The 10,118-nt window shown below is 40.2% G+C and overlaps 1 protein-coding gene across 3 annotated transcripts in view; it reads left to right on the top strand.

The window, feature by feature from the left end:
* The first annotated feature begins 3,269 nt into the window (after positions 1 to 3,269).
* The window catches only part of LOC137268463 (basement membrane-specific heparan sulfate proteoglycan core protein-like), a 215,648-nt gene continuing 208,799 nt past the window's right edge, over positions 3,270 to 10,118 (top strand). For all 3 annotated transcript variants that reach the window (XM_067803030.1, XM_067803029.1, XM_067803028.1), the window contains exon 1: positions 3,270 to 3,680. In XM_067803030.1, the coding sequence (XP_067659131.1) occupies positions 3,591 to 3,680 (90 nt within the window). In that variant the 5' untranslated portion in view covers positions 3,270 to 3,590. The remainder of the gene's footprint in view (positions 3,681 to 10,118) is intronic.

The raw sequence follows: 10,118 nt of genomic DNA, 5'->3' as shown, positions 1-10,118 counted from the left end.
ACTGAGAATGGACCAGACAATTCAGTGATCAACAGCATGAGCATCGATCTGCGCAGTTGAGAACCGATGACATGAGTTAACCAAGTCAGCAAGCCTGTTCCCCGACCCCGTTAGTCGCCTCTTAAGACAAGCATAGTCGCCTTTTATGGCAAGCATGGGTTGCTGAAGACCTTTGCTATCCCGTATCTTCATTGATCCGCTCTCCCTCGAGACAGACCCGACTGGGCATAGAAGATCCCAATTATACAAATATCGTTAGACCGGAATAAAGAGATCGGATTGTCAGGTTTGGCATCATGTCACCGTCTGGGCTCACACAAACAAAACTGTTCCTCAGGGAGAGATCGAATATTGAATCTATATATGCGGCATGTTTGGATGATCATCCATGCAGGTGCTCGTGTGGAGTACGTGTACCTGTGGCCACAGGTCTGTCTGATGCCGACTTAATTATTTAAGACCGTCGTCATATTGAATAAACATGGCATATCCAGACATTGCTGTAAGCGGCATGTACAGACGTTGTTGTAAGCGGCATATTCAGACATTGTTGTTAGTGGCATATCCAGACATTGCAGTTAGTGGCATATCCAGACAAACAATTTACAGCTGATATTTGTTGAGTTAAGGTTGTTTACCATGCACGTCCACGTGGACAATCCGGGTACAGCCCCCTCAAACCGAAAGTTGGTCCAGAGATAGCCTGGATCAGTCCCAGAGCGCGGCGTAAAACAACACAGGCCCGAAGCAGGTCACTCCGGCCTGCCTCGCATCTCACTGGATCCGCCTACAGTATGTAACTTTCACATGCATCCATTTCCGCTGCAGTCGAGTTACAACACCTCGCATAATATGCGCCTTATGTACGTAACCACCAGCATGGCCTGCCTTAAGTAAAGATGCTGGGCTATTATTACGCCACAATACACCGATATATCTACCGGATAAATGATGTTTCATCTCAGTGAGTGAGGCATGACATCACTCAGGAAATATAGGACGGGTATGTCATGTTTTGAATGTTAATTGATTTTACTTTCACCCAACCCACTTCAGTATTCACGAATGAAGTATTTTTCAACCAAAGAGGAATAATTCCCGTCTCTCGGAAGCGACTGATATTTGCTGGTCGTCATATGCGCCAGTGGGGGGCGCCGTGGGCGCGCCCCCATTGGTGAGCTCTAATCCAGCTAGTAATCCAGTTAGCTTGGAGGTGCCGAGATCGAACCCACCTTTGACCTGGGTGTAAAAATCCTTGAAGTCAACCTTGTGTGCAGACTCTTTCAGTGTTGTTGTCACAACCCCTAGTGTGCAGTACACAACCCTGTGCACCCAAAAGAACCCACGAATCCGTTGGTAGATGAGCAGATAGTGGCCACATGAACACGTGGAAACACCTAGTTTCGGGTACAGCAACATGTAGTAAACATTAAACAGCTGTGAATGGGTACTTCGTAAGGATGGGAAAGCCACATTAACTTTGTGCGCCTAGTAGGCTTCAAGAGTTGCATGATCTTCAGGGAGTTCAGATGGAAATACGATGTGCCGTTGTGATGGACATCCAATGATCGGGTGGGGGGAAACAAAGCGTCCTTGAGCAGTTGAACTGGCGAACTGGATATCGGCGTTATACAAATGTCTCAGATAGTAATTTGTTGCCTTGAGTTGTGTACCTTTGGCATGACTGAGAGCTGAAATAGTGGGTTCGAATCTCATATCTGCCCATGTTATGTATCTCGTGTTGTTAGCAGATTACTTGTGTCCATGTGTTAACTTTTAGAGCTCGTGGTATATACCCTTAATTAAATTGTCCATGCAGCTGTCGTGTACAGAGCATAACTTGTATCAATGCGTATATACTGTCCATGTAGCTATTGAGTACAGAGCATAGCCCTTTGTATAAACCCGTGTACTGTCCAGTTAGCTATTGCGTGCAGAGTATAACCCGTGGTATATACCCTAATGTATAGTCCATACAACTACTGCATACAGAGTATAACCCGTGGTATATACCGTAATATATAGTCCATGAACCCATTGCGTACAGAGCATGACTCGTGGATTAAGCTTGTATAACGTCCATATCGCTGCACTGTACAGAGCATACCTCGTGGTATACACCCGCATGTTGTCCGTATCGCTGCAGTGTACAGAGCATAACTTGTTGTACACATACGTATATTGTCCATATACATGTAACTGCACACCAGGTCGTATACACCCGTGTATTGTCCATGTAGATGTCACGTACAGAACATAATTATGATACAATACCACCCTGTTGACTGCGGACTGCAGAACCGATCCCGTTTCGTTCAGTGTCAAGCCATGCGTCTTATTACACAGACAATCAAGTCATGCATAAGATTACATAAGTTCTTATGCCCCCCCCCTCCCCCCTCCCCACCACCACCACCACCCATCCAGCCAGATTATTTCCACAAAGTGTTGTGTCCCCTTCTTCCACATGATAACGGACGCGCGTTTGTACTGACACAATGAACGCTACCTCCGAGAAAACTGAATAACTTTCAATAAAATATGTTTTTGCTTGTGTTCAGACTTTCCATTGATAACTTTAGATATTAATAGAGGGGCCGTGAGGCATTACCACTCATGCGTATAAATGAGTGCAGAATATTACAAACACAATGATAAACATTGACAGCGTTGTTATTTCCACAAACGGCAGCAAATACATATTTCAAAAATGCTTTGTCTCCCATGGAGACCTTGGAACTCTAAGTCTAATATTTGGCAAGGCTAGATTAATACTGAAACGACCCTTTGATTACATATAGCTTTGTAATTCAGTAACTCTTTCTCAGTTATGGGGTTCATTTCAGACAACAGCAGTTGCTAACCGGGACCTGTTGTTACATTCACTCAAAGATAGTTGTTAATGTTCGAAAACCTAAAACTGCTATACTTTGCGAAGAAAAGTGTTAAGAAACTTTCACACCAAATCTTAGTTGGGCCGTAGAGTGAGACGAAAGACTTTGCACGGGAATGTATATGATTTTCTTGAGAGCTCGCGGTGCTTTGGTAACCGGAGAGAAGGTGCGAAATCCAGAATAGCGGCTGCAGACGAGCCACAAAATACCATCTCCCCCCCTGGCTGTTCAAGGAATTGCCCACACCCCTTCCGCACAAGGGGTAAATACTTGTCAAACTACGCCATTCGAGAATAAACAATGTCCATAGTGTCGCACACTGAAGGAAACTGTTTCCCTTCAGCTCTGCACTGTAATGTATGCATGACTAAGTCGTTTTGTCTCATAGGACGATTAGATCCTAAGGAAATACCCCCCTCAGTACGAGGGCGGCACGGCGATTCATTCACTCCCACCTCAAGCCAGTGAACTCACTGGATTATCCCCCACTGACGGGCTAAGAGAAGAGGCTATACTCTTTTTCGCTGTTTGACTGGAAGAGTTAGACAGTGAGATTTGTGGAGGTAGCTAAAAGCCTGCATGCGATGCGGATGACATATTCTTTCTAAAGAGTGTGTTACCTTTGCATCAGGAGGGAGATTGGTTTTGTTTAGGATATCGTGCAGAAGTCCACGGGCAGTGGCGAGAGAAGTCCCTATGGCGAACCTTATACAGGGGCTCTGCGGTGTGAGGACTTTATTTATAGTGACAGTGTTTTTTGCTGGATGGGCAATCGCTGAACAAGGTGTAAGTACGCTATTATATTTGATCAATATATTTTTTCTGCTTGTGAAATCCAAGTGACGCAGCGGGATTGACTTTTACATAATATTTCTTGAATAGTATTGTCAGATAAAGCAGACGAAACTCTTAGAAACTTGAGACGGGCCTCTGCAGTATATATAAAGAGTACGAAAGTTCACAATTGAACTGCATTTTTCGCGTCATTTACTGCTTTTTATGTGTGTGATGAAAAAATACGTTGAGAACGAAAAGAATTGTGAAATTTTTATGAAATGTTTACGTTTCATTAATCAAAGATTCTGGTTTCCATGTGAAAAATAATGCTGTTACATTTTCTACTAAAATGGACCCAGTAAAAGTGTTATCGCATATTCTTATCGGCCAGCATTGTATAACAGTGTGTTTGGATACAATGCTGCATGGAAGGAACTTTGTTGCAGGATTACACCATTGTCGTGATAACAATGGCATCACACTGTTATCCCATGTTGAATAACACGCTATAGAAAAGCACTGTCATTATCTCTCTTATGTTAATTGAAGTTGGTGTATTGGTCCAGTCTGCAATAAACAAGATGATAATTAGACTATATAGTACATTCAAGCAATCAACAGTAAGCAATAGACCCAGTAATTCTATGCAATGTTTTTGAACTCATTTCATAATCGAAAAATAATTTTTCCATACATGCATGCTATTTCTATTCAAAACTACCAGAAAATATCAGAAGCAGAAATTCAGTCCAAAAGGACCTACCAGAACTTGTACCTGTAGAGAGTGTACAGCACATGTTCAGCCTGTGGTTGGCCCAGATATAGCATTTCTCCATATTTGAAAGTTGCCCACACTGAATCCATTACGCTAGCTTTCCTGTGTCCCATGTACTGAATGTACAGAGCCTTGCTTAAAGAAGAAACGACAAGCTTGCAGTTTTACCCTGTCTCATATTAAATAGACATTGATATGGCTGAGTACCTTAAGCATGCTAAGGTCCCGATGTAGGTGTTCTGTCAAGATGAATAGACAATATTCCACAATGCACTGGTCGATGCATTCTGTTTAACATACAGTTTTGTGTGAACAAATTAAATGTAACCAATTCATTATGGACAACTGCTGATAAGGGTTACTTAATAGCAAACAGGTGCTTGGCTGCAGTAAGGCTTGTTTAGTCTGCAAACTTACTTTTTTTCAGCCACAGTAAGTAGCTGTATTAAATGGCATTTTTACACCTTCAAACGTGAGATAATACAGATATACTCTGAATGGTGTCTGCAGAGTGAAATAAACCACTGGTGCATGTCTAATTCATGTAAATCACTGTCTGGCTCATGTAGGTTGTTTCTTTATATATATTGTATACTTATCTTGACAGTAGTAAACTTATGAACAGTATTTTTAAAAATCCTCTTTAGTCATAATTTTATGTATCTTGTTTATTAGACATGTATGGCATTCAGGAAAGAAAAATGCTTATTCAGATAAATTTGGTCCATAACACAATATGATATTAGTTACGTATTCCATATTCAGTAGTTTTCCCACGCATGATGTCTGTGGGAAAGCTGTCGTCTATGAGAAACAAACAAGTGGCAGAAATCATGAGCAGCAACCAATGACACAGCTGACACAGCATCAGCACTGAATATGACCCAGACTACCAATTATGTTGGTGACTTTCTTAGCAAGGCCGTGGAAAGAAGGGGTCCTCTTTTGTATGATGACACAACATTGGCACTGATTACAAGACTTTACAAGACATTACAAGACCAAACATAAATAATTATGTTAGTGACTTTCTTAATGAGGGGAAAGAAGGTGTCCTCAGGTGGATGAGAGACCCAAAGATGTATAGTTCTCATCCTGTTACTGTCAAGTTGATTTCATGCTTAGAGCATTAATTTACTCACTGTAACCTACTTGCAACCGAGACACTCGTGCAAAACTATTTGTTACACCCCTTTGATATGTTTAAATATGTCGTCAACCACAGTGCTATTTCTGTACTATGGGTTATCGTGTTTACATTCCGTATAGCCATAACGACACAACTCATGATGTCAACGCATAATTTTTTAACAGTTTCAATACACCATGAATCACAAATAGATAAAGGTGATATAACTTGCCCATCTTGAAAAGGGTGAATAACCGTTAATAAATGAGGCTTCTTTACCTGCATGATTTGGATGAAAATGTTTTGCAGAATTAGGACCTTGAAGAGGGGTGTGGGCAACAGGTGTGACGATGATATGTGGAAATTAAAGACGCATTACATCACGTGTCAGTTGTGGGCTGCAACCATAGCCTGGTTATGAGTTGGTATTTTTTCACTGTCTGGTAACCACAAATAGTCTGACAGTGTTGTTTAATCATGCTGTATTCAATACATAGGTAATAACAATTTACATAATCACAAAGACATATCATGATGGACAGATATGCCACTGATTTAGTTGTGAAGGCATGTTATTCCTTTCTCGAACTTACTTATCTTTAATACACGTAGATTATCATAACTAGTTGGAAAATAGGTGATAAGATACAGTAGCGTGTTGTGATTGTAATATGATGCCTCCCTCAGCCAGATTCCATCCATATGATGCTATGCTGTAAATATTAGAGTGAGTGAGTGAGTTAGTGAGTGAGTGAGTTTGACACTCCTAATAATATTATTCAATCAACATCATTGTGGTCGACACCAGAAGTGGGCTTCATGCATTGTAGCCAAGTGCAGAATTGAACCTGATGCGAAAAGTGAATGCTTTGAGCACTGGGCTGCCTCAACAAAAAGGTACTGGAGTCTGAAAAGTACAATCTTTAGTGGTTTTCATGTTGGTGTCATCCATCATTGAGCTGTAGTGATGTGGCAATACGGGATATGGTCACATTGTCAAGGTAATCATATCCACTATGAGCCGGTTTGATTAACCAATAGGAGCCCATTTCTGGTGTTCATGTTTCATGATATTGCTGGGATATTGCTAAAAACGCAGTAAAACTAACACTCTCTCAATACATAAAATATGTGAGGCAATTTTCTGTGTTCAAGGCTGTGATAATGGTTGAATATTGCCCATGCTAAAACAGTTTTAAACTCACTCACATATTGACATACTGCTATCCTTAGTATTCATTTCTTCCTCTAAGGTTGTTGTGATGTTATATGGAAATTTTGAGTATTAGAATCTGTAGATCCTAAATTGTGTAGCCTTGGGCTTATGAGGAGAACCTCTTCACTTTCATGCTTAGTGTATAACATGGTATTGAACCATGCACTGATACATCATTGTCAGCCTTGACTTTCAATACCTCTTTTATAGCTGTGGGAGGGGGCATATTCAAAATGTTCACTTGTCCTAAGCAAGTGGCCTGTCGATATCTACTTGTCCAGAGGTCTTGAGACTTGGCCAGGTTTATGTGGACGACAGATGTTCTCTCTGGTGTTTTGCATTTTGAGGTCAAGTATGTGTGTCTGGATGCTTTACAGAAAAATTAAACTTCTTGTGGCAGGTCATAGCGGTTGCTTAGTTGCAATGTACAAGAGTTAAATGCTGCTTTTCAGTCTGTGTATGCAGTTACTGTGTTGTATATAGAAGTCTTTTTCCTCTGCTGTGTACACCAGGTAAGTAGATTCAGTGTTTGCCCTGAGAGTCTGTGGTCATTGGTTTGATCCCTGGTAGAGGGATCCCTACTTGATGTTACCCTGCCTGTCTCTTGACATTGAGAGGATAGAACAGCGACTGGTTTTGCTTGCAGTCAGTGTTCTGTTTCTCACTGAGATAGCATTATAGAATTGGCATTCACCCAAACTAGAGCAGCCACACACATGCTTATGCATGCACATCCCTAAATTAGTGCTGTAATCTGGAACCACACTTCGTCTCATTCTGTTTTGCCGAACTTTGTCTATGATAATATTTCCTGTAAATTTTATGTCCATCTTGGCTTATTCATGGTACACTTACTGGACACTCGTCAAAACAGGCTTCGGATCAGTGACTGGCTCACAAACTCTGTAGATTTATTGTAATGTCAGTGATGCCATGGTGATGATATTGAATGTTGATGGTGATCATGCCATAAACTGTTTTATACCACAGTACTCTCTTGTCTGAAGCAAGGATGGAATAGCAAGTGTGTCCTCTATACCAGTGTTTTTTATAGCCTGTAGCAGGGATCTGGAAGGATGCTTTTTGTATGTGGAATTTCAGCTGCTCATAAATTGTAAGGAAAATATTTATTATTCTGCATTGTGGCAGGGGGAGTATGGCATCGTCATTACAGGATACTTAGTGGGACAGCCTGGAGATGTATATTGCCCTAGCTTCAACTTGGGGAAATGTCGGAAATACGCTTAGCTTGCACATGTGGTACACCCTGCAACACTGCATGGGCTTGTGATCTAATGAAAAACTCTTTCCTTGTATGTTTAAACTGTTAACGGTTTTGAACCTGACTATGAACCATTATCTTAATATGTAATGTTTGTAATACTGTTGTATTTGTAAATGCTTTTACATTATAAATAGTTCGATCACATTAGGAGATAACCCACTCATCCACTGATAACTTTGCCAAGATAACAATATTTTTTAGGCAAGTTTAAACTTCCTGTTTTTGAAAGTATGCAGAAATGTTTCGAACAGATACTGATAAAGATGCATGATCTGACATGATAATCTTGCTAGTTCTGTTATTGAACAACTACTGTGTTGAGTTAAGGCACCAGGTGGTTCATCTAGTTCCGTTCATTGAACAACTACTGTGTTGAGTCAAGGCGCCAGGCGGTTCATCGTAACCATTAGTGCCTTATCACATACAGTGTGATACAGGCAGTTATACTCATGTACTGGTCCATACTCAGCCAGGCTCATCATTGTATAATCCACTTTATCCCGGGCAGCTGAGTTTAACCAATTGCTTGCCTTCTTTGTATAAACACAAACCTTTGATGCAAGACTTTGTAAATTTGAAAAACTGATTTGAACTAAATTACTTTTAGGGATGGTTTACAGTGAAGAATGTTTTCCATGTATTACGTTGTTGGTAATTCATGTACTCACTAGGCTGATAATATATACATATATTACATGTCAAGTATTATATGGTGTACATTAGACAGAGGCTAGAAGGTGCACTTGCTGTTGGTATTCTTTGTACTCAAGGTATATAATTATGTTGACAATCAAGGAAGTGCAGTAGCTGTGTAACACATGGTAACAAGTATGTTTTGTTGTAACATATAGATTATTAGTGTTCAAGCCTTCCTCCCTGTTACACAAGAATGAAGGATGTAACAGTGTTAAAGATATGTGAAGTACAAGAAAGATAGGGCAGTGACAAGAGGAGGGGTGTGTGCACATTCTGAAGTTTTACCATCAGCAAGAGAGTTTGTGCATGTTAATAAAAGTGAAAGAAAGTATTTAAGCCTTTTTCACTTGGGACCACCATTCCATTGTTTCTTATCAAAAGGACAAAACTCGAAATATCGGTCACAATTCAATGGAAGTGTGATACGATACGTATCGCCATATTTAGATTTCTTCCATTACATAGTACAATATATTTTAGGGATTTTGGTATTTTTATGATTGATATTTCATCAGTGTGTCAGTGAATAAATAAATCATTATTCATAATTTAAAATTTTGTATATATCCCTAACTATTTTTGTCAAGTATATTTACAATAAGTGAACTGAATTGTGTATTAAACATATGGTGATCCTTTTGACTTGCTCATAAATGTAATGTAAAGTGCAATATAATTTATGTTCTATCATGGGAATGATGCATTTAAGTCAGCTTCTTGATTTCTTAAGATTTATAGTGAAATGTTACAGTAAAAGTTTGGGTGAAATCGTCTCCAATATCTGTAATGACTGACATCCTACCAGACTAACAACTACTCTCTGAAATGAACATATTCTACTGCAAAACAGTTCATAGTAAAAAAAACATTATAATGAAATGGAACCCTGAGATTTTCTTCATTTTCAGAAGGTAAGCCAATCTAGACTTGCCTCATTTTCTTGATTTGCATGGGCTTTCTTGGATATATTTGCCTCAGGATCTATACCGCAGACTAATATCCTACCAACCAAAAGTTTAGACTCACTTGGAGCACTCACTATAGGTCATGTATATGTATACGTTTTACAAGTAGCAAAGATATCTGACTTGAATCCAACGTTCCTGAGAATACAGGCATCCTGATTTCTGAGAATGGTTTGAGGAAGTGGATCAGCCTGGTCTGGGAAACCTGTTTCCATGGCGTCTATAAATCGTGGTGTTGCGTTGTTGTGTGAAGTATAGAGATGTTAGTCATAGACTGAGAGGTGGAGAGGGTGGAATGATGGCAGCACATTCCCTGCCAGGCTCCACATGGGTGGCCCAACACACCGCATCTCACATCACATTGTGAAGAGCAGGCTGGTC

Source organism: Haliotis asinina, chromosome 16 (assembly GCF_037392515.1).
Source record: "Haliotis asinina isolate JCU_RB_2024 chromosome 16, JCU_Hal_asi_v2, whole genome shotgun sequence".
NCBI lineage: Eukaryota > Metazoa > Mollusca > Gastropoda > Lepetellida > Haliotidae > Haliotis > Haliotis asinina.
Note: the sequence above shows the minus strand (reverse complement) of the source record. Positions and strands in the feature narration are given on the sequence as shown.